The following is a 25,477-nucleotide window of genomic DNA, read 5'->3' on the forward strand; positions in this document are numbered from 1 at the left end:
AATTGTTAGTCCTAAGTAATTTTAATTAATTGAACATGGCTGGTGACAGGTCTACAGAAATTACTGAGTACCTGTGGCATGCCAGACGCTGTGGGAAACACTTCTTAGGCTTGTCTCATTGAATCCTCAAAATAACCCAATGGAGTAAATGCTATTACTATTGCACCCATTTTACAGGTGCAGAAAGTGTGGCTTAGGGAGTTTAAGTCACTTTCCCAGGGTCACACAGCAAAAACAAGGCATGCCTTCTATTGCAGAGCCTGCATTTAAGCAAGAATTATTTGGCTCCCTTTCTGATACTGGGGAAGTTTAAGAGAGTCCCAACTGCTCAGATTAAGCAGACACCAGGCAGGTGATGGGGCAAGCCAGGTCGAGCACCGGGTGAGTGCGGTCACGTTGAGCTGTTGGATAATCCCCAGGCAGATAGAAGGACAGCAGCTCAGATTTTACTTCCTGAAGGTAATAGGCCATAGGGAGCCAACCAAGAGGACCCTCCAGGCCCTGCCTCCTCAAGAGTGTGGAAACAAGGCCTTCCCCAGCCTTTGGGAGCAAGTGTCTTGTCTCCGTTGTTCTGTGTGTCTCTTTTAATATGCACATACGTTTTGACCCAGAAGTCCCACCTCTAAGAAGTATATCCTAAGGAAATAAATCAGTTGATGTGTTTAAAGGTTTAGTCCTAAAAATGTTCTGAGCAATGTTTATTCTCCAAATATTAATTAGACATTTACTGTCTGCCAAGCATAGAAAAGAAGTGGTTTTATACGTGTGAAAAAACAGAAGCTTCCTACAAGTCCAAAGACAATGGGTTGCTGAAGTAAATCACAAGGTACCCGTATGATAGAACGTTCTGTGATCACTGAAGATGCGTAGCGGATGGCTGAGGGCCACAAAGCAGAGTCACCTAGTGGTTCAGAGTGTGAAGTGTGGAGTGTGGGGACCAACTTGAATCCTCTGTGTGCTAGCCTTTGACCTCAGGCAAGTTACTTCTCTCTGGGCCTGTTACTTCATGGATACCATGGAGGTTAATCACCCTTACCTTGCATGACAGTAGGTGTGATTGTACAGGTGAAGGCTTTAGATCTGTCCTTGGTGCTATAACTCGTGCTCAATAAGTGACAATTAGTAGGATTATTTGTTCAGTTTAGCGTGAAAACAGCCCAGAGCCTAACGTATAGTGTAAGACCTGGAATATATATCATATATGATCACAATTATATATATGATGTTTGTGATAAGAATTACAGAAATTCACTGTAGATATTCACATCCATCTACACATACATATATGTGTATACTAGATATTAATTGTATTATCTCTAGGTGATGTTTACGGTAGCGTTTATTTCTTTGCAATATTCTAAGCACATTCCAAATGCTCTACAGTGAATATAATCACTTATTGCTGTTGCTGTTATTATCATTATTTTTAAAACAACAAAAAGGCAGAGACTTTTACAAAGGGCAACTCAGTTATTCACGCGCTAGAAATGGGTGAGCTTGTTCAATGCTTTCATCAGCTGTAGGAAGCAGTTAGCATCACGATTCCTTATTTTACAGCGGGTAGAAATGAGGCTGTCAGGGGTCAGCATTGTGCCCAAGGCTCCACGGGGAGTGGAGGCCCTGAACCTCCATGCTCTGTGCCCTTCCAGCTACGGATGGAAATTGTTCTTGAGAGCAGAGTTTGATTAGAAAACTCAGGGCACAACTTCAACAGCATGCGGACTGGTGCAGGCCCCCAGAATACTGAAATCCCCCCGAAGTCCTTTCTGCTTGGGGACAAGGTGGGGACAGAAGAACAAGATGAGTTGGCTGGTCCTAGAGACTAGGATCAAGTGGCCACAGATATCAGGAGGGAAAGCCCGTGATGGCAGAAAGCTAAGAGGGGCTGACCCGAGATGTTAGCTAATTGAGGCAGAGCCTTTATGATAAACAGAAACCCTTACCTCACCCAAGATTCTGGTAGCAGTTCAGTCTCTAAGCGATCTACCCTGGGAGGGACATTTTCCGACTAAAGCTTTAAAGTTCAGGTACAGTTCTGTTCTCCTACCAGGTTCTATCACCTGTCCATTTTTCAAACTTTTTTATTGACAGACATGGAAACGGCTAATGTTTAAGTTAGAAAAGGAAAACATGCTTCTTTGGGGGAAGAAAAGCAAACAAATCAGAATGTAGAGAGGAAAAACTTTGCAGTTTTTCTTCTTCCTTCATCTTGATAAATGCTTTATACGTTCCAGCTCGTGGAGTCCACACCACAACTCTAAGTAGTGGGGTTGATTTAAATGTCCCCAATTTACACACAAGGGACCTGAGTTTTAAAGTTACTTCCTTGTTTTGGAAATGACTGATTAGAATTCTCTTCTGTGCATGTGCCTCAAGGTACAGAGTCATCCCCCTATTGACAGGTGGATGTGTTATTTCGAATATTTTTACTATGTAAATGATGCTTCAGAAGACATCCTTGTACATATGTTTTCCCTTGTGTTTGTTCATGAGTATTGATCTGTTGAATTCCTAAATGGGATGTTGTGAGATCAAAGAGAATGAATATTTTACATTCTGTTATTTTTTCCTGTTTCTGGTTTTCCAGCACTCACCCACCTTAGTGCATATGCATGCGTGCACACACACAGACCCTATTCCCCGTCCCGAGGCAGTGCGCATTCACTGAGCATTGGTCATACCTCTTGATGTTGCACTTTGCATAACCCTCAGCAGTGTTCTGACATAAGCACTCTTGTTATCATCATCTCCACTTTACAGATGGGCAAACCGAAGCACTGAGGGCATAAAGTCATTTGACTCCAGATTCCTGACTCCAGGTTCCTCATGCATGAATCTAACTACAGAACCCCTACTTCCTTAGCCATCATGTCCTTCTCCTGCCTGTAACCCATCCAGTGGCTTTTCCAAAGCTTTCAGGATGAAGTGCAGAGTTCATAGTAACAAAGGAAAATGCATCTGATGACCTAACGCTTCTTAGACCATCAAGTGCGTTTGGACTCTATTCTCCGGGCAGTGGGGACCCATAGAACGTTTGGTATCCAAGGATTTACATGGGGGTACCTGGGCTCGAGAGTGATTTGTGTAACTAGCCACTCTTTTACAGTGTTTTCCAAAGGACACCCAATGTATGAAAGACTTCCCCAGGGTGCTGGAAAGGAGACTGTCAAAAATTGCTAAGGGGATCAGAGGCAGCTTCTGTGTATAACCTCCTTGTACCCCGTCCCTTCTCAAAGCTGGATTCTCAAGGTCACGTCCAACTGACCAGCACCTGCCCAAAGTTATTTTCTGTTTGTTTGATAAGGGGAAGTGAGTTTATGCTGCGGGACTCCCAGTGGCGGGTTTGTTTTAAGATCTGGCGATCTCCGTGCTCCTCCGTCTGGGGCCCAGCTGCAGAAACCCTGACCAGGCGGACACCTCTGGGAAGTGGTGTTTTTGGAAACCAAGCCAAAACAGCGCCTTGCTCTGCCCCTGGGGCAGCTGAATAAAGCTGTTGGAGGGAGAGATGGGAGTCCAGCTTCTTCCTTGGGGTGGGGGGTTGGGGGCGGGTGTGGATAAGTCTCGGGTCATGGCCCTCATTCCGCATCCTAGAAAAGAGAGACTAGAATTGAAGGTCGTTAGATCTAAAGACATTAAGAGATTGTATTCCAGCCCCCCTCAGACTCAGGCTCCACTCCTGTTTATCAAGCACCTGCAGGATGCTTTGCCCAGACAAGGTCTCATGTACCCTCAGAAAGAAGTTCTCATATTGATTAGAAACGTGGCCTTGGAGTCCAGACTGCCTGGGTTCGAATCTCAGATCTGCCCCTAGCTCTGTGCTCTTTAAAAAGCAGGTAGACCTCTCTCAGCCTCAATTTCCTCCTCTGTACAATGCAGAAATCACAGTATTTACTCCAAAACTAGTGGGAGGGTTATATGTGTCCAAAGCACAGTGCCCCATGCCTGGGAATTTCCCGGTGATAGCACTGTGCAGGAGGCGTCATTGTCCTTGTATTCCCGCCGTGGACACTCAGTCTGGACTGCTTCTGCGTCTGCCTGACTCCTGGCCCGTGCTTGCTGCATAGGACACATTGGCTCTGCAGGCCTGAGCTCCCCCTCCCGCCATGCCTCCGTTTTCTTTCTCAGTCTTAGCTGTGCAACCTGGTTGCCCTCCAGTTCCACATCCAGAAACCTCTCCGGTTCCTCCGCCTTCCTCTACATGCCGACTCCTCTTCATCAGTAGTCAGTGTCACAGACCTGAACAGCCTTATAACCACCTTGACCCACACAGCGAACTGACCTTCACTCTATAACTAGGCAGGTAGCTCCTTGAGGGCAGGAATGTTTTATGTTTCCTTGGCCCTTGGCTTAGAGCAGAGACTATGGAATCGAGGCTCAGAAAGCTTGTTTGAAGGCCAGTATCACTGCATCAGTAAACGGCACAATTAATGAATGAGTGGATGAATGAATGCGAAGGCGTGAGTGAAGGAACAAGTGAGTGCGTAAAAGAAGGAGTGAGTGGGTGAATGAGTGAATACGCAAGAAAATGAGTGGATGAGTGAGAGAGGCTGAATGATTGGTGGGGAGGGAGCGGATAAGGGAATGTGTGACTTACTGACCAGGGGATTTGGGCCCCGTGGAAAGCAGCTTGTCTTGCCCTTGTCCTTATCCGTGACCTCCCTCTCCAGGCTCAGACGTGCCTTTTCAGTTCTATCCTCCCTCCCCTTCCTCCTGTTCCCTCTCACCTGTCTCCAGAAGTGATGACTGCACTAATTTGTTCACAGACCATTAACTCTTGAGCACTGGAAGAGGCCAGCTCTGAGTTGGCAGGGGCTGGGGTGCTGGCTCCCGGTCCACCAGGAGGCATCATCATGCTCTTGCCTGCCCGCCCGTGCAGCGAGGTTCTTATCTCTCCCTCTGCCCGCTTGCAGATGACGACTGCACTGACTCCTTCACGCCCAATCAAGTCGCCAGAATGCACTGTTACCTGGACCTGGTGTACCAGAGCTGGCAGCCCTCCAGGAAGCCGGCGCCTGTCGCCCTTGCCCCCCAGATCGTGGGCCACACGACCGACTCTGTGATGCTGGAGTGGTTCCCGCCCATCGACGGCCACTTCTTTGAAAGGTGAGTGTAGCCCGTGAAGTGTTGATGCCCCTCTCTGTCTCCTGCCAAGAAGAGGGAAACTTGGAAGGGAAGCAGCCTTGGAGAGGGATTTCGCTGTGTTTCTTGTTCTCGATCTTGTTTAACGAGTGCCCGCCACGACTAGCACAATGACTGGTCCATAGAGGCACGATGTAGATTTGGGGGTCAGGGAATACATGAATGATTGCTAACAGAAATTAATGAGTAATGATGCATATTTTAAGTGGTGAATATTTAGCTTCATTTTATCATTAAAAACATGGAAACCTCTGTCGCCAGAACTTCCTCTGCGATGGAGGTACTGGTCTCATCTCCGTGAGCTCGGGAGTTGAAGTTGCCTCTGGTTAATGGGCTAACACCTTCCTATACGTATAGTATATGAAGGGTACATTATACCTGAATACACAGGCATATATGTACATATATATATATAAATTTATTTATTTAATATATAATTTTTTTTTAAGGCTTTTAGCTTTCTCTTGAATCAGCATTAAGCTGAGCAGGGCTCAACACTGATTTTTTTTTTTTTTTTTTTTTTTTGGCTGCGTTGGGTCTTCAGTGCTGCGTGGGCTTTCCCTAATTGCGGCGAACAGGGGCTACTGTTCATTGCGATGTGTGGGCTTCTCATTGCGGTGGCTTCTCTTGTTGTGGAGCATGGGCTCTAGGCGCATGGGCTTCAGTAGTTGTGGCACGCGGGCTTGGTAGTTGTGTCTCGCGGGCTCTGGAGCGCAGACTCAGTCGTTGTGGCACGTGGACTTAGTTGCTCCGCGGCATGTGGGATCTTCCCGGACCAGGGATCGAACCCATGTCCCCTGCATTGGCAGGTGGATTCTTAACCACTGTGCCACCAGGGAAGTCCCACATATATTTTTGTATAATTAGAATCTGTGCCTGTGCCTAGTGTTGTTTTATAGAACTGAAGGTAGAATTTTTAGAAGATCAGAGGATGATAAACTGAGGCACAAGATACCTCAGTTCAGCTCCTGTCTGCCACTCACTAGTGGTATGGCCTTGGGCAAGTCACTTTCCCTCCCTGAGTCTTATTGTCAGCTGAAAAGTGGGTCTAATGATGCCTTCATGGCCTGAAGGTGGAAACCTGAATCAAACGGTTTCTTGTGCTGCCTTTCAGCATCGGGACTCCCTGAGGAGCTCAAGCTTTAGGGGATTTTAAAGGGTCATGAAACGTACTGCGATGTTGACCTCTATTTTGGTTGGAACTTGACTATAATTTAGGGTAGATTAGTATATTGCCCCCCTCCCAGCCCTTCTTGGGGATGTTTTATCCAATAATGATGATACAACACTGATGATGGTGGAAATAATAACCAGCTAATGATTAATTATTACTCTATGGTCGTGGTTGTCACCATTTATCAAGTGCTTACTCTGCACTGGATTCTGTACTAAATGCTTTCCATACAGTCTCATTTAATCTTTCCAGTAATTCTATAACAGGGGAACCAACTTCTGCATTTGCCAGATGAGGTAGGGACTGTCGCACAAAGAGGTGGAGAGCTTTGACCAAAAGCCCATAGCAGGTGGTGGGAGCTGGGCTTCGAGTCACATTTTGCAGTGTCTTATCCGAGGCTCTCATGTTCTTTCGTTAAGTCTTTCCAAACTTTGAATTGTGAAGGAGGTGTTACCCCTCCCCTCAAAAAAGGCCACAGAATGTGGCAAGGAGCTCTCACAAGTATGGGTGTATACGTGTGTGTGCGTGTGTGTATGTAAAAAATATATTAGATCACGGCATCACATTAAATTCGGGCTCCAGTTTTCCACACTACTATCAGTCCCTGAATCTAGAGCCTTCATTTGACAGCTGGATGGATGTGATCACGGGGAAAGGAAGTGCACTCCCTAGGCCCTCTGTAGAAACCCCCCTTCCTCTTCCCCAGCCATCCTCACTGGGAGCTTAGAGCTGGGGTTGGGAAACCTCATGTGACACTTCAGAGCAGGCTTTCCAGCAGCCCATAGATTTATTTATTTTTTCTGTGGCAATGAGGAGTATCAGACTTTTGGTCAAGGCTTGGCCTCGATTCCACTTGAAAATGGAAGTTTTGTAAATGAAGCTTCCTGTGTATGTATTCAATTTGTATTTCATAAAGCAGTTTTTGTCCATTAAATAAATACCATCTGATTGTTGGAAACCTATTGGAGGGCTAATTGTTGTGTAATGAGATATGTCTCTATTACATAGTGCCCTCAGCTTCAATCAATATGTTTTTAATAACCTATAGTCAGTTGGTACTTGAGGCTCATACAATAGCTATTCTGTTCAGTCTAAGATTTCACAACGGAGTTATCATATGTTAAATTAAAACTGACATTTTAGAAACATGTCTAATTAGGGTTAACAGCTATGTAGACCATAGTCTATGGCTAAAGGAAGTAGGTCAACAAGTTCAATAAATTGTTGTAAAGGAATGGAACTGTCCCCCTCCCATACACACGGAGTTCCTACTGATGGAAATCGGCTTAGTACAAAGTGCGCGAGCTTTGATGTCAAGTTGTCTGTGTTCCAGTCTCAGCTTCACCACTCCCAGCCTGTGGGACCTTGGGCAAGTCATCTCCCTTCTCTGATCCTCTCTGGCCCTCTGCATCTTGTTCCATAAAAGGTGCTAACCAGGCTCACTTCCCCTGGCTTTTGTGGCGAATTCCACAAGATGACCTCTGCGCTATGCCTAGCACACACGCTCTGTGTTCAGGAAATACAAGCTCCCTTCTTGTACAGTTTTCCAGAGCTGTTGAGCTACTTGAAAAGTTCTCTTTCCCTGAAAAATCTCTGGTGTTTTCCACTACATTCATCAATGCCAACCTCTCGCCCCTGGCCATCCTCATGTCCTCCTGCTGTTCCTCACATCTGTGGTCTAAGAGAATACAAGGGTTTTCCTTAAAAAAACATATTCAGATCCTCCCACAGCCTGTGTCCTCACACATGGGCAACTGAATAAATAATTCAAGGCCACCCCTGGCTTTTTTAACTCCTTTATTTTTATCTGTCTTGCAAACATGTGTTGACTAGGTGGTTGCATTTTTCTGAACAATGGGCTGTGGTGTATTGGAAAGAATGCTGCACTGGGGACCAAGAGACCTGGGTCTGAAGTCTTTGCAACCTCATCCATTTCTTCTTCCTCTTCAGCCTCACTTTTCTGATCTGTAAGCTCAAGGGGATCTAGCCTTGCGCAACCAAGGTTCCTTTTCCAAATCTCAGAACACAGAAAATGACTTTTGAGTAACTGTTTTCTCAGTTCTCCTAAGGATGGTACGTAACTAGTACCATTTTAGATGCATAGGAGAGAGGTTAATTCATTATGTACAGTGGATGCCTTAGAGAAGCACTGTTCAACAGAACATTCTGCAGTGTCCAGTATGGTGGCCATTAGTCAACTGTGGCTGTGGAGCAATTGAAATGTGACAAGTTTAAATGAGGAACTGAAGTGAATTCTACATTTATTTAATTCATTTAAATTTAAATAGCCACATGTGATTAGGGGCTGCTGTATTAGACAGCACAGATTTGGAGCTTTAAACTTTGATTCTCATGGAACCTGGGTAAGAAAGATGATCTCTTCCTGTGTTAGCATCCTGTATTTCTATGATTTCAGTGTGTGTGTGTGTGCGTGTGTGTGTCTGTCTGTCTGTCTGTCTGTGTAGATACAGGTGCCCACTGAAATCAAAGAAATGCCAAAGATTAGAAACACATACTGTGCACTCCCTGAATGTATGTAGGATATTGCCTGATTTTGGTAAAGCCCATTTTGACTCTGTGACTTTCTGAGCTATGATTTTGGTTACTTTGTACTCATGCTTCTCAGTTTCTTTAACTATAAAATGGGAACATCACCCACCTTTGCTGTTTAGTTACTGACTTCGCTTTTACTTGTGCCCAACTTATTCTTCATTCACCATTCAGACTGATCATTTTAGAATGTGAATTAGGTCACGTCACCCGTGTGTTACAACCCTCCAGTGGTTTCCCATTACTTCTATGTGTAATCTAACACGTAGTCTACGGCACCTCCCATGATCTGGCCCTTGCCTCTCTTACTGCTCTTTCCTTCGTCTGTGACTCTTGCCACTCAGGTTTCTTTAAGGCCCCTTATGGACCAAGCCCTTCTTTCTTGCTTAGGTCCTTTACATACCTTTAGACTGAACCTGGAATGCTTTACTCCCACTCTGTGTCATTCTTCACCATACCTCGACTAACATCTTCTATGATTATGCCAATCTAAATAAGCCCAGCACGCTCCACCCCATTATTCTCTCCTACATCATCTATCAACTTTCCTTCTAGAAATGCTGAATCTGTACTGTTATATCTATTTATCTGTTTGTTTAGGGACCGTTGCCTCTGCTGGATGGAAAGCTCTTATGAGGGCAGTTACCACACCAAATGTACTCACCCTTGGATGGTTAATGTCTGGTAGTTGTACAGTGCTAACAACCAGCGGCTGTTCAATGAGTATCCACTGAATGAATAGATGAAATATTGAATGAACACATGAACCGGTGATCGAACATGAGGGAATGCACTTGGTAGAGCTCTGTGTAAATTAGGCACCTTTATTGTCAGGTGGATGATGGCTTATTCACTCATCAGAGTGTTTATTGGGAACCTACACTGTGTCAAGAACTCAGTGAAGCGCAGGTGACTATATGTGTATCATCTAAAACAGAGCATCTAAAGAAGTAGAAAGGCTCAATTACCATAAAGGTCGGCGCGACTCCTGATTCCATACAAGGATGTTTGTAATCTCACTGTCGTCATAAAGCCAGTCCTGTGACTCTGAGTTGCTATGCATGGATTGTGGTCATTGTAATGGAACCAGAGTGGTGCTGAGCACCTCTCTCTGCTCTCCTCATCCCCTGCCTGCAAGCATATTTGTATAATCATCATTACTGCTAGTCCAGGAGTGCCTTATACATGCTGCAGATATATAGAAAGTTCAGAAAACCAGAAGGAATAAAAGGAGGGAGGGAGGAATCATCCTGTGTTCTACCACCTAGAAATTACTGCTGACAATATTTCGTTGCATTAAGATTATTAGAACAGGGCTTCCCTGGTGGCGCAGTGGTTGAGAGTCCGCCTGCCGTTGCAGGGGACACGGGTTCGTGCCCCGGTCCGGGAAGATCCCACATGCCGCGGAGCGGCTGGGCCCATGAGCCATGGCCGCTGAGCCTGTGCGTCCGGAGCCTGTGCTCCACAACGGGAGAGGCCACAACAGTGAGAGGCCCGCGTACCGCAAAAAAAAAAAAAAAAAAAGATTATTAGAACAGCATTGAGATGCTGCTATAGATACAGTTTTGAATATGACTCTTTCACTTAACATGATAGCGAATACATTTTTCCATAAAATTTAGTAATCTTTATAAGTATTTTTTATAAAAACTGCTTACCATTGCACTGAGCAGATCAACCTTAGGCCATTTAATCGTTCTCCTATCACTGAATATTCGTGTGCCCATAACATCTCCACCTGTGTATGGTTTCATATCTACAGTGATAAGGCTGAGGATGCAGGATCTGCAGTTTGAGGGTCTAGACTAGGTTCATCATGGGTCTTAGCAACATATTGGAATGACTGGTATTTATCCATCCATCCATACATACATTAAACTACGTATGTTGACCACCATGTAAGTAGGTAAGCAGGGACATGAAGTGTTCAGATTTAGGTTTGGGGTTGAGCTCCCTGGCAGCTGGGTGGAGGAGGAATAAGGACCACCAGCAGACTGTGATGTTGACAAGCATGTGAGCCCAGGGGCTACGGAGGTTCCCTATGAAGCAAAAGCCCTAAGGCTTGAGATAGGGTTCCTCCACTGTATCTGTCAGGTAGCCAAAGTATAGTGATTCTTCTAGGAAAGAGGTATTGGAAGGACCATTGCATTTTGAGAAATAATGGGTTGGGCTATGACAATTTCTTGACATTTTCCCTTTCCAGTCCCTCTGTAGGAGTTGCTCAGATTTACAGAGTTTTGGGCTCACTCACCCTCGTTACATGAGGAGAGGGCTTATCCCCCTCCCTTCCCAGCAACTGTCTCCTAAACAGGAGCCAAGTCTGGAAAACAAGTAGGATCCCAGAGGCTGTTGTGGCTAAAGGGAGATTGAATCCAGACACATAAGACACTAGATGATAGGGAAAGCCACCGTAACATTCTACTTCTGGGGCTGGGCTGGTCCCATTGAGGGGTTGGCTTGCCCCTTGGAAAGCTGCTAAAATGAATTAGATGGCATGGTTAGGAAACTGTTTTTGACTGTAAAATCAAAGAGTGACTCATCCAGCCCCAGAATGTCAGGGCTAGAAGATTCTTTAGGCATCATCTAGTTCAGCCCACTCATTTTCAGGTGAAGGAACTGAACCACGCCTTCTTCCTATTTAATACCTAGGATACTGGATGGTTCCTGCATGTGGTAGGTACCTGACAGATATCGTTAAAAGAATAAAATTTGAGGTCCAATGGGGCAAAAGATTTTCTCACAACCACACGTCAGATCTTCAAGGGAACTTTAAATGATGGATGAAATGAAGATTAGTGCAGGTAGTAAGTTGATTCTGTTGATTCTGGGCTGTTTAGAATTAAAGTGTATCCCCCATCAGAACAGAAGCCACTTAGGCCCAAACACGGCCCTCGTGGGCAGTGGGGAAGAATTTCACTCATGGTCATATTCTGGAAGCTCTGGGAAGACTGGAGAACATAGATTGGTTGTAACCTCCGCCTTTGGCTTAGTCAAGCCAGGGACTCATTCAACTGTTCCTAAGTCGGTGCATTTTCCTTCTTTCCTTGGCCTCCTAGAGAATTGGGATCAGCATGTGACCTTTGCCTGGAAGGGAGAATCCTGGTGCAATATGCCTTCAACGCCTCCTCCCCGATGCCCTGTGGCCCATCAGGACACTGGAGTCCTCGGGAAGCAGAAGGTAAGCCAGCCTGGAAGCTCTTTTGCTGGTTGGGTGTGCAAAGAACACTTTCGATATAGTTGGAGTTTTATGCTTTTAATGGTCTTTTTCATGTACTATCTCATTTGATCTGAAGATCGCCCTAAAAGGCCAGTCTTGTCTTTTTTTTTTTTCCTCAGCTTTATTGAGGTATAATTGACATATAACACTATGTAAGTTTAAGGAGTGCAATGTGATGATTTAATACATGTGTGTATTTCAAAGTCACCACGGTAAGGTTAGTTAACACATCTGTCACCTCATATTTCCGGTTTTTTTTTTAAGTGAGAACATTTAAGATTTCCTCTCTAAGCAATTTTCAATACAGTATTGTTAACTGTAGTCACCATGCTGTATATTAGAACTCCAGAATTGATTCATTGTATCAGTAGGAGTTTGTACCCTTTCGAAACCCTACATCAAGGCCAGTATTCATGCATTTGTTCAACACAAGTCTTTTGAGCATCTGCACTGCCCTGAGCATGTCATGCCACTTTACATATGAAGAAACAGATTCCCTGAGGTATTAAGTAAGTGCCCAAGGCCACACACCTGACAAGACACAGTATGTGTATGTTTATATATGCCCCAGACCCTGACAGCCTGTGAGGGCATAAATAAACAAGGTCACGTTAGAATCAATACACATCACTAGCCTTTGATTCTTCCACAGTTACTTCTGGGGTACCCAGGGCCTTCTTACATGTGTCACAACTCTTCCTCTCGGTTTCCTTCCATGAAACCTCCTTTTCAGGATCCATTTATCCGCAAGGCACTAGCAGGAAGCACCTCATGACTGCCACGGTTGCGGCTCCACCCATGACCAGACCTTCCCTGCACAGGGACGTCTCCCAGGCCTCCCCAGGAGCCAACAATCTCTGTGCTACCTTACAGTACAGCTCACTGCCCCTCAGTTTTCTAGAGAAATTAAGAAACTGCCTTTCACCCAATGCTTTGTTGCACTGTCGCTTGGCCCTGAAGGAAGAGAGCTTGCAACTTAGAGAATCTCATGGAAAATTGCCTATTCCGTTTCCTCCTGCAGTGTCTCTTTCTTTGGGGCACAGGTCTAGTCCCTGAAGCCAGGCTGGCAGAGACCCCTCAGTCCTCCGTCTCGCCCTCCGTTGCTTTCAGAGACTTCCACTTAGAAGCCCCCTCTCTGTCCTTCATTCTGCTATGCAGGTCAGCTCCTGCCAGCTGTCTTTGGGTGGGGACCCCAGTCCACCAGAGGGAGCAGAATCTGACTCCTCACTGAGGTTCAGTGAGAACTCCCCCGTCTCCCTTTATATTTTTAGAAAGAAGGTTGAAAAAGAAAAAGCCAGAGATAGAATAAAGCAAGGGAGAGGGATCAGAGAGAAAAGTGAGGGAGAAAAATGACAGCGCTGTGCTCTGTTATCTTCTAAAATAGCTTAAAATAAAAATGAGAGTCGAACTGGGGAACTCTAAACAAATTCATCCGGAATGTAAAGCCAGAGAGATGCCTGGGAGAAACCCTTAGCTCAACCTCACAGAATCACAGGCTGTCAGCCGTGGAAGGGATGCCTGGGGTCATCCAGCCCCAGGTCCCACCCCGGGCAGGAATCCCCTTTGTGCCCTCCCTCACCGAGGCTCTCCCAGCACCAGCTCGTGTATTTCCTTGGCCTTCCCATTCTAGCTCCATCTGTTAGAAAGTTCTTCCTAAAATCTGCAGTGGTAACTTTTTCACCCAAACTGAACCCACATTGGGTTCTCACAGAAGAAGGTATGGGTCTCTTCCATACAAGGAATGAACCCACCTCATCTCTGCCCACCATAGGGACTGTGCTGGGCACATGGACTGGGCAGAGCTGACTGTCTAATAGGGGAGTCAGATGAGTACGTGGGCAATCACCATCGGGTGTGATGAGGCTTGTGCTGCGTAGGGGACCTCGCCCCAAATTGAGACTCATGCCACCCAGGAAATGTTAACGCACCAGTGAACAAGGTACATTTAAGAATGTGAGAGGGGCTTCCCTGGTGGCGCAGTGGTTGAGAGTCCGCCTGCCGATGCAGGGGACACGGGTTCGTGCCCCGGTCCGGGAAGATCCCACATGCCGCGGAGCGGCTGAGCCCGTGAGCCATCTGCGCGTCCGGAGCCTGTGCTCCGTAACGGGAGGGGCCGCAACAGTGAGAGGCCCGCGTACCGCAAAAAAAAAAAAAGAATGTGAGAGGAGTTGGATATGTTTAGAGCACTGGTTTTCTCAGTGTGATCTGGAGGCTTATGGGGTTCCTAAGACTTTGTAGTGTGTCCTCAAAGTCCAAAGTATTTTCATAATAGTGCTGTACCACTGTTGGCCTTTTCCACGCTCACTCTTTCCTGAGTGTGCAGTGGAGCTTCCCAGCAGCTGCATGGCATGCGATGTTTTACTGCTCTGACAGCTAATGGGACACATACTTATGTGTCCTTGTGTTTTAAAGTTTCTCAGTTTTAATCCACAATGTGGTAACGTCTAATAGATATAGCGTACATAAACGAAAGCTCCTCAGTAATGGGGTAAGAACTTAAATGGGTCTGGAGTATGAAAAGGAAGGCGTGGGTGAGGGAGAGGTTGGACTGGGGTGATATGTGTAATGTCCGGATGAGGATGGGTTTGGATTATTCTGAGGGCAGTGAGGAGATGCCACGTGCCTTGGCAGGTGCCTGGAATATGGTGAGGTGTGCTTGTTAGAAAGATCGTCTGGGCTGCTCTGTGGCGAAGAGATCGGGGGGAGGAGTGGATGGGGGAAAGGGCGCATCCAGGTGGCTGTTTCAGGAAACCAGCAGACGGATGGCAGTGGCCTGGATGAGGTCAATGGCGGTGATACTGGAGAAGAATCAATGGAATTGAGAGAGATTTGGGAGGAAGAAGTAGCAAGACTATACCCTGAGACTTTTCTGGCTAAAATCATCTTGGTTTGTTCTACCACTTGAACGAAAGAAATAATTTCCTGGTATCTCCCCACACCTCCATCCAACCAAACTGTCAATTGGTTAGGTCTGTTCCTGGTTCACCCGTCACCCTCTTCAAGCATGATATGCAGAGTGGAGTCCCACTGAAGTGCTGAGCGCCCCCTGTACCCTGAGCTGACCGAGGCCTCCAAGGAAACCCAGCAGCCCCGGGTTTTCCTTCAGGATATGCAAATTTAGTACAGGCAGGCCAGGAAGAGGCTCTGTTCTTTTTTTAGAGCATCCTATTACAGGCTGTGTGATCCATTTGGCTCAGACCCTTTTAATATTCTTAAAGAAATAAACTTTTCCGTGAGCCAAACTCTGCAATTTATTTCTCAACTCATTTTCATCCTATTTATCTTTGCGTGTTTAAGTTTTTGGACTTCCCAAACTAACATAAAACTCCCCAGTCTGTGAGCGATGCCAGAGTATCTTTGGGGTTGGGGAAAGAGCATGGGTGTGGGGGGGACTGACGAGGATGGGATTTTGGTCTGTGTCAGGCCATCAGTGTGCTCTGTGCCCTTGAGTGAGTCACTTTGCTTCTCTGAAGATAGCATCTTATCCGTAGAACAAACGTCCTTTCCAGCTGTGATATTTTATTATCCGTAGAACAAACGTCCTTTCCAGCTGTGATATTTTAACTCCGTATTAACAGGATAGAAAATTCTGCATTTAACAGATATTTACTGCACATTCAGTGTGTCCCATTAACTCCGTTTCATGAACTTCAGGTACATATAATCACAGAGATTCTTGCCTTTGGCCACGGAACATGGTTGTACCAAGAAGAAACCTATTTTCTCTTCTCTTGAGCAAAAACTGTATTTCATAGATGAATATTTTCTGAGGTATTCAATACCGCGATACGCTTGTAGCTCAGGAATTAGATAGCTAGATCTGATCGACTCAAATCTCAGTGCAGATCACTTATGCAAGCCTATAATACATTGCAACTCCTGGGTTTTCCATGAGAGATTTAACACATGGCACTGGCTGTTTTCATTCTTACTTGTGTGAATATTTTCCCCATTTTCCTGCCCAGAATATTTCAGTGTGCTAAAGTATTCATCTAGAAAAAACCTGACACCAAGTTGTTACATTTGTGTCAACAGCTGCAGTGTATATACACAAGGATATGTGATAGGTGTCTGCATAGATCACCATAAATGTAAATTTAAATCAGCATAGGTATGCGTAAATATATTTCACATCACATATGGCCTCATCCCTAGTGGACAGCTTGTATGAACATGTAACTCTTCATCTTGTCAGCATATATACAAAAAGATGCGTATTGGTAATGAAGTAACAGTTCCTTTGTACTTTTCTTCCTTTCTTCCCTCATCCCTTCCTCTCCTCTCCTCTCCTCCCCTCCCCTCCCCTCCCCTCCCCTCCCCTCCCCTCCCCTCCCCTCCCCCCTCCCCTCTCCTCCCCTCTCCTCCCCTCTCCTCCCCCTCCCCTCCCCCTCCCCTCCCTCCCCTCCCCTCCTCCCCCTCCCCCTCCCTCCCCTCCCCTCCTCCCCCTCCCCCTCCCTCCCCCCTCCCCTCCTCCCCCCTGCCTCCCCTCCCCCTCCCTCCCCCCTCCCCTCCCTCCCCCTCCCCCTCCCTCCCTCCCCTCCCCCTCCCCTCCCTCCCCTCCCCCTCCCCTCCCCTCCCCTCCCCCCTCCCCTCCCTCCCTCTCCCCCTCCCCTCCCCCTCCCCTCCCCCTCCCCTCCCCTCCCCTCCCCTCCCCCTCCCCTCCCCCTCCCCTCCCCTTCCCCTCCCCTTCCCTTCCCTTCCCTTTACTTTTCTCAACCCTTCTCCCAGATTTATCACCACACATCCAATTAGTTTCCCAGCTGCATCCATTTTTCTTCCGTAGGGACACTGATTTGTCCTCATCTCTGATGTTCCCTTTGTACAAGCAGCAGTTGTGTATTATCTGAATTAGTACAGCAGTTTCTTAACTGTTTTCACTGGACTAGAAGCTCCATGAGGGCAGAGACCATGTCTGCAAAACCTGTTTTTCCAGTGACTATAGCCTAACACTGGACACAGACCAGACAGTCAACAATTATTCCCTGGATGGATGGATGGAGAGTATCTGTGACTCCAAACATTGGTTTTTCTGAAAGACAGCTTTCATTTGCTTGCTTCAAATTCTTCAGTAGCTCCCAAGCTCTCTCAGCATAAAGTTCAGTTTCCTTAAAGTGATGTACAAGACCGTTCATAATCTGGGTTCGGCTTAGTATGCCAGCCTTACCACCACTTACTGCTTTCCCGTTGCACTCAAAACCACAGTCATCTTATTTCACATTCTCTCTCAACTGTTCTCTTTGCTTGGAATATCTCCTTTTCCCAAGCTTTCCCTTGTTAATTCTTCCTTATGTTTCAAAACAGAGCTAATGTACTTGTGAATATGTTCCTCTGTTAAATATCTCATCCCATTTGAGTATTATAGCACCCCTGTCGGGTAGGCATCATTAGAGTAGGTGATACTGTGAGAAACTGTATAGTTGATATTTTAACCCATCTTTCATTCCTTCAAAGCTTGGCATGATCCCTGGACCAACAGTATCACATAGTATCCTACTCCCCACCAAGGAATTACTTAACCATCTCAGGCTCTGTTTCCTCTTCCGTAAAATGAGTTTCATAAGACCAACGTCATAGACTTATGGCCAGGATGAAAAGAGCTGAGGCATGTAATGTGCCTGGCACAGTGCCCAGCACACAGAGAATGGTCAGTGCATGAAGACTGGTATTATTAAAGGGATTGCTGCTTTTTTGATGGCTTGGACTCAGTGCCCCTTGAGGCTCTTTTGTACATCTAAAAGTTGGTCTCTGATAGCACACACTTTGCAAATATTTCTAGTCCTGTTTACTTACTTGAGCATAACGACCAAGCTCACTTTCTTGTCCCTTGGAAAGCACTTGGTCCCTCTGTTGATTAACAATGAACCAGGGATGAAAGCGTGAGCCAGACAGATTTGTCATCTTTGCTCTCCTGTGGCTCCCACCACTGACAGTCATTTTCTCCGAGGAAGGGAGAAAGATTGCTCCATTACTTGCCAGTTCCAGGAGAGCCCATGGTGGAGGGCGGGGGGTGTTCAACTGGCACCTGCCGTGGCACAGCAGGCTCCAGTACTCCATGGAGCCTTCACTTTCTTTTGTAGCTCCATATTTGAACAAGATAGAAGATTCTTCACTTAACAAATATTTATTGAATGTCCACTGTGTTCACTATTTATGTGCCAGGCCCTGTATTAAAGACTGAATATGGTATTGAGTGAAACAGAGCTACAAAACAGAGACACAAATGACAACTATCTTATAGGATTTTGATAAGAATCAGATAAATAAATAAATGGCTAGGGAATGTGCTCTGTATGTATTCAAACGCTGCCCTCAATAAAGCTTTTTGAATGAATAAGTGATACAGGAGTACCAACAACCCACAGAGTCAAAAGAATCAGGAACTCTTTGGGTTGGAGAATCGATAAGAAGAAAGGCTTCAGCCTAGGTAGGGAGTCTTGTTTGTGCCTTTGACTTAAACAACCGGTCTCTTCTATCCAGCATTTGCTGCAAGTAATAAATGAACCTGGCCAAGGAGAGGTGGAGGGAATCTTGTAGTTACCTCCATCTCTTCTTGTTCTGATGTGTTATATCTAAAAAGTCTTTTGAATTTTCCTTGTTCTCCACCCCCCAGCCCCCTTGCTCCCATCTCTTTTTCTCTTCTCTTTTCCATCTCCACTGGACATCTTCTCTCTTCTCCCTTGGCTGGGCAGAGGCAAGGAGATTGGAGGCATTTACAGCTTTCACTGGAATGGCTTTTCCACCCAAAATGGCTTTCTAGTTTTCATACTGTGGTGATTCCTATTATGCTGTAACATTATCAAAACCTTTTCGGGCAAAGATTGATTTTTTTTCCCTTCTGCTTTAGAAATGTCCAGCATCTCCACCCCCCATCAACCACTGATGCTAAAGAATGTGGCTGATAGCACAGCCTGAGAGCCTTCATCCTACCCTCACCAGCTGATGTGTATCTCTTGCTAGACACCCTTAAATAAATTAGAGCCAATCACTGCATTGAGTCCTGATTACTTTTCTCAGCAGTGCAAAGGAGAGCTCTCTGAGGGTCTAGGACTAATGATCTCAGCAGAGAAAAATTCAGAAGTCGCTGCAGGCTGAGATCAGTGGGGATGAGGCATCGTCTCTCTGGGGAAAGAGTAGAAGAATCTCTCCTTCCTTCTCCCCCCTCCTAACCATGCCTCCCCTTCCTGAGTCAGACTGGACAGAGCTCAGAGAAGCTCAGTGGTATGGAATGACCTCATGTGGAGAAGGGGAGGAAAAGAGATAAGATGGCTCCAGGGCTGTCTTCCAGCTCTGTCATCCATGGTTCTAGACAGTTTCCTCCCAGAATACTCAGCCCAAGGGGCAGAAGCTATCGTTACTTACCTCCTCTTCACTGGAGGTTTCTGGCCCTTCTGTCATTCCAAGCAGGTTGTACCAAAGGCAGTGCCACAGGGATGCTAGTTTATTTTAGTGGCTCTTCCGTTCAGTCTGGAGAACAACGAGGAACTTCAGGATGAGACAAAACTAGGCTCTAATGCTGACTGTTACACTTCAAGCTGTGAGACTCTGGTTAGTTCACTCCACATTTCTGAGCCTTAGTTGCCTCATCTCAGAAATGGGTCCTTGCAAGAATTAAACAGGTTCAGAGGACATAGTGAATGTTCAGCAAATGTGTGTTCCTTCTTTCTTTCCATCTGAGGCAGAAAAGCCTGCAAGTAATAAATGAGGCGGGACAGTTTGGGCACCGACACAATCATAAGACACTTACTTGAATGTAGTTTTGACCAGATGTCTGGTGATTTGTCCAGATCTGTATTGCAGGTGTGGGGATGAGCTGGGTGCTGTGCACACAGCAGATTCACCAAGACACTGAGAATCTTCCCTTTCTTTTTACCCTCTCTGTGAGTTCTAGTCAGGCCAGTGTCACCAGAGGTCTGCAGGAAACTCTGAGGACGAACTCATCCCCTCATCTCTTGTCCACAGGTCATCCAGATGTTGAACAACCCTGTAAGTCCAGTGTCCGCACCTGGAGCCCAAATTCAGCTGTCAACCCACACACAGTCCCTCCAGCCTGCCCTGAGCCACAAGGCTGCTACCTTGAACTGGAATTCCACTACCCCTTGGTCCCTGAGTCTTTGACCATCTGGGTGACCTTTGTCTCCACTGACTGGGACTCCAGTGGGGCTGTCAATGACATCAAACTATTGACTATCAGTGGGAAGAACATCTCCCTGGGCCCTCAGAACGTCTTCTGTGATGTCCCACTGACCATCAAACTCCGGGATGTGAACGAGAAGGTGTTTGGCATCCAGATCTACACGTTGGATGAGCACTTGGAGATAGATGCGGCCATGTTGACCTCTGTTGCAGACACCCCACTCTGCCTGGAGTGTAAGCCCTTGCAGTACAAGGTGGTCCGGGATCCTCCTCTCCAGGTGGACGTGGCCTCCACCCTACACTTCAATAGAAGATTCACAGACATGTAAGTGCACTCTCTGGATCAAGTGGGTGGGCTGTAGAGGGATGTAAGGAGGGTCAGAGAGGCCTGCACTGGAAGGAGCTTCATCACAGCCAGACTCACTTCTAGGGATTTGTAACCTGGTGTTGGCTGTAGAATTGTCTTAACAAGGCAGAGTTGATATGGTGGGAAGAACAGTGGACAAAGAACCAGGAGTCCTGAATCTTGGTGGCAGCCGTAACATGTAAACTCTAAGCCTCTCTGACCTCTCTGCAGCGTAGTTTTCCCAACAGTAAAATGAAGGAGGCTGGATGAGAGTAGCAATGAGAAAGTCGTGTATTACTAATGAAAGTACAAGAACCGAAGTTTGCTAATGATTTCCCTCTTATATTAAATTGAAGAGTATTCATGCATTGTGATTGCTTTTCCAGTGGGTGAGAAGGGGGTGAAGTTATAGCAGGTTGGCTGGGAATTGGGCATGTTCCTGGATATTTGCATAAGAATATTGCTGGAAGGTGAACATAACCAGTAACAGTCCTTGTTTTCCAGTGTGGAAGAGAGGGTCATACCCATTGGATCCTTAGGAGCCTTTGCAGCTCTAGGTCTCCATGATTCTTTTCGGGTACTCATTGCTTTGATGTGAGATACTGTTTGTCCTTAATGTTCCTTTCTCAGTCCACCTCTCTATGTCCTCTTCCTCAGATATCCTGAGGATTTATGTTTTATGAGAGGGGCTGCCTTACTTTGAAGCCATTAGTGCTTTTCCCATATGCCAGACAATGGGCTAAGGTCTTTGCATCTTTTACTTATTTCATCCTCCCCACAACCACAGCCCTAGTCTCCTTCTCATTTTACAAAGAAGGAAACTGTATCTTAGAGATAGGAAGTCACTTGTCCAAGATCACATACTTAGGAAGTGGTGAGATCAGGACTGGAATTCATCCTGACTCCTAAGCCAGTGCACTTAACCACTGTTCAATTAAGGACGTGATTCCAATTTCTGCTTTAATCTAACAAATGAGAGAGCCTTAGCTACATCTAATTTGGGTACCAAGAGTCTACGAAGTCAACCACCAAACATTGGTTGAACCTCTTCTATGTACAAGTGACATGGGTGGGGAACACTTTGACTATTGAAAAGAACAATAGCTCAAGAGTCAGACACCTTGTGTCTAGCCCCAGCCAGTCCGCTTACTAATGTTAGCTAAATCAGTCCATCTCTTTGAGCTTTGATTTCCTCTTCCGTGTGATGAAAATGTTGAAGTCAATGGTTTCTGTGGGCCTTTTGTGGCACTTTCTTTGGTTCTAAGATGATACAAGACACAATCTCTGCTCTGTCTACTTGAAAATATTTGCTAAGCCAAATATTATTAATAGAAACCAAGTTCTGGAGGAAACTTTTAATCTTTCTAAAAGACAGAACCACTTTCAAACACTTTACCAGCACTTCCTGTTACAATGCTGGTAATTAACGTGCACATCGCAAGCAAAGCCTTACCCATTCATTGACTCAGAGATGGAGAACACCTGTGTAAGAACTCAGGGGGAGCACTTGGTTTGTGTTTGAGAACGTGCTTAAAAGATCGTCTTGCCTTGAAAATATTCTGTAACCCTGTCTCTTCCATCTCGTCACTTGTCTAGAATGGTAAAGTTCTATAAATATGCATCCACTTAACATTTCTGTATAAAACAATGAGGTGAAGAAATAATAGGTGCCTTAAAACCTCAGCTTAAACCCAGCTTTTCTTTTTCAGCCTTGAGTTGTGAGCCTGTGAGCGCTGACGCAGGTTGATAAGTGTGGAACTGTGGAAATTAAACTGAAGAAGGAAAAGCACCCTGAGCTCTGTCCTCAGCTAAGTCACCAGACTGCTGTGCATTCTTAGGCTAGTCACTCTTTCCGGTGCTCAGAGGCCTTCAATCCATAAGGAGGAAGTTGTACTAGACTAGTGGTTCTCAAAGTCAGTTGCACGCTACAAAAATTGGGGGCATTTTAAAATCACCTCCAGCTCACTTGCATCCCCTCCTCCTTCCTCCTCCTGGTCCTGCCCCAGGTATTGATCTAATCGGTAAGGAAGATAAGGCCTAACCATTAGGACTTTAAAATCTCACTGGATGATTCTAACATGCAGCCAAGTTTAAGAACCACTGCACTAAGTCAGGCTCTCACAGTGTGGCCCCGTACTGGCAGCATCTGAGAATTTAGAAAAGCCATGTTCTTAGGTCCCAGCCCAGACGACTGAATCAGAAACTCTGAGTACAGGACCTTTCCAGATGATTCTGATGGTGGTTGAAGTTTAATGGTTACTGCTCTAAATGATCTCTAAGGCCCAGGAATCTCCAAGGTCTCTTTACTCATACGAGTGACTACTCATTCAATTTACAAGCTTGTATTGAGAACATTCTGTGTGCCAGAGTCTGCGCTGAGATCTGTAGATTCAGGGATGACTCAGCCCTTGCCACTTTCCTGTAGACACTCACACTTTAGTGCTGAAGACCTTAACCACTTGGTAAAAATGCCAATTCCTATGCCAGTTTGCTTCCAAAACCACCACTATTCAGGTCTACATTGTGTACCATTTGTTCTTTCATTCTCAACAAATGTTTCTTTGGTCCCCACTGTGTTGCAGGCACAAGGTCTAGACTGAGGCCTTCATTGACCTCCCTCTTTGTCTTTCTCGAGTCCCAAGGAATTTATTGGAGACCTGGGCTGGGCCAGGCTCCACTTCCTGACTTGAAAGTTCTCTGAGACTCTGAAAAAATAAAATATCATTCCAAGTCAACCTATCATTTCAGCTCCTTTATCTCTTGGTAAATCGAGTTCTAAACTCCAACACAAATACCTCTTTGTGTGTGTGTGTGTTTGTGTGTGTGTGTGTGTGTGTGTATTTTACTGCTCTCACATTTTTTCCATATCAAATAAATTGGCTCTTAGACAAGTTCTATATAAAGACTGTTTTGGAGAAAAAGAGGAGAGAGAAAAAAAATGCTTTCTTTTTCTTCCCTGACTCAACCCATTACATGATTCCCTTTGACCTTTGTCTTCATTTTTTCTCTCAACAAAAATATTTATTCTTTCTGTTATCTATACTGGAGATAGTTTCCCAAGGTATGACATTGATGAAGGGAGAGGCTTCTGTGCTTACCCAATGGATGCTTCTCGTAGACTGATTGCTTTTGGCCGGTACAAGGGAAAAATGGGGACTGTCTCCCTTAAGTGGAAGCCTCTGAATTGAGTGAGGACTGACACTGACAGAGGAAAACGGAACCAGTGCTGGCCCTGCTTCTAACTCACTATGTGACATGAAGACACATTGCATCACCTTTTGGGGCTTTATTTTTTCTATCTGTAAAATGAGGGGACAACATATGAAGCTTTTCTCTGTGGATAGGAGTTGTTCTTAGGTGACTTTTTTTTTTTTTTTTTGGTAGTAAAAGGGACTCAGCAGAGATTGTTTATCTCTGAATCAGTACCCAGCATGGACCTCACCAGTTCTGGATGGCCTAGTGAAAGGTGTAGTTTGTGAATAATTATGATAACGATAATAATAACAATACCAATAACCACTTATTGAACATTGACTCTGTTTTAAGTGCCTGACACATACTTCTGAGGCAGCTGAAGCTCAGAAGAGTGACTTATCCAACCTAATACAGCTGGTAGTGGCAGAGCCAGGTTTAAAACCCATGTCTAATTCCAAATTCCACCTTCTCAACCACAATACCATACCACCTCCTGCTCTAATAATGCAAAGGCAGAATTTTAGAGCTCAGACATGCATCCAAGCTGGCTACGGTTCAAGATACAGGAGGTAGGAGGCAGGATTACAACTCACAGGCCACCAACCCACAGTCCCTTCCTGAGACCCACTCTTGGAAGTCTGGCATCATGAGGTACATGGCCAGGTCTTTTTGTGTCTGGCTGGGAAGAAGGAGCAAGGATGCTTCTGTTTCTAAACTTGACTGCCAAGTGCTTCTGCACTGGGCACCATGCTACTTGGGTCTGTATAGAATCTCCAGATTTCACTAAGAAGTAAAGACTCTGGATAAAACTAAGCCCTTTTTTTTGGCTTAGAGGAAGTGGGATATAGAGCAAACCAGGAACAGTGAATAGCAGCTAACTTTCAATATTCATCTGTTCCTCTATCCATCGTTGATTCATTCAGCAAATATTTACTGGACATCTGTTACACACTATGCACCATGTTAGGACATGATGGTACAGTGGTGCCAGGACAGGCATGGAGTCTGCCCACATGGTGTGCCCACTCTTTGGGAAGAGAGGGGGTTAGGAAAGCAGTAGCACTGCAGTATAGTAAATGCCCTGATGGAGAAAACAGAAACAGAAAGTCAGTGGTTTCTAACCGAAACTTGGAAGAATTGAGCTGTAATTGAGGAATACAATCTCCTTGAGGACTGGATTTTTGCTGGTTTATCTGCTGGTGCAGTCCCAGTGCCTAGAACAATTCCAGGCACAAAGTAGGCACTCAGTAAATATTTTTGAATGGCTCTTGAGTAAAGAATGGGAAGGAGTTTAGCAGTTGAAGAGAAATGGAGAAGCTGTCATTTACTAAGTACCTACTATGTGTCAAATGCTTAACTAAGGGCTTTATTTAAGTAATCTCAGTTGACTTAATCTGTACAACGACTGCAGCGTAGGTGCTCCTATCACCAAATTACAGATAAGAACCTGAAACTCAGAGATTACACAGCTATCAAACTGTGTAACTATAACTGGGGTTTGCACATAGATCCATCAGCTCCAAAGCTAGTGCTCTTATCCATTCTCTAGTTGAACAACTATGTTTGCGTTGCCTACTTTGTTTGTGCCTCTCTGTTCTTAGAATCGTTGATTTAGAGCTAGAAATATTCTTAGAAGTCATCTCTCCCAACGAGCTTCTTTGTGTGTCCCAATTAACTAATCTATTGATTCTTCTTTCACATTCAGACCTGTTAAACTGCCAAC

General features: G+C 45.4%; 1 protein-coding gene across 1 annotated transcript in view; it reads left to right on the forward strand.

Annotated features, from left to right (window-relative positions):
• Window positions 1-25,477, forward strand: part of PAPPA (pappalysin 1) — a 255,828-nt gene that overhangs the window by 64,239 nt on the left and 166,112 nt on the right. Inside the window, exons 5-7 of the mRNA XM_022579137.3 lie at window positions 4,911-5,103; window positions 11,920-12,041; window positions 20,040-20,538. Of these exons, the coding sequence (XP_022434845.2) occupies window positions 4,911-5,103; window positions 11,920-12,041; window positions 20,040-20,538 (814 nt within the window). The remainder of the gene's footprint in view (window positions 1-4,910; window positions 5,104-11,919; window positions 12,042-20,039; window positions 20,539-25,477) is intronic.

Source organism: Delphinapterus leucas, chromosome 6, assembly GCF_059928025.1.
Source record: "Delphinapterus leucas isolate spDelLeu-1000000601 "Yukka" chromosome 6, BTC_Dleu_Yukka2, whole genome shotgun sequence".
In the NCBI taxonomy this organism is placed as follows: domain Eukaryota; kingdom Metazoa; phylum Chordata; class Mammalia; order Artiodactyla; family Monodontidae; genus Delphinapterus; species Delphinapterus leucas.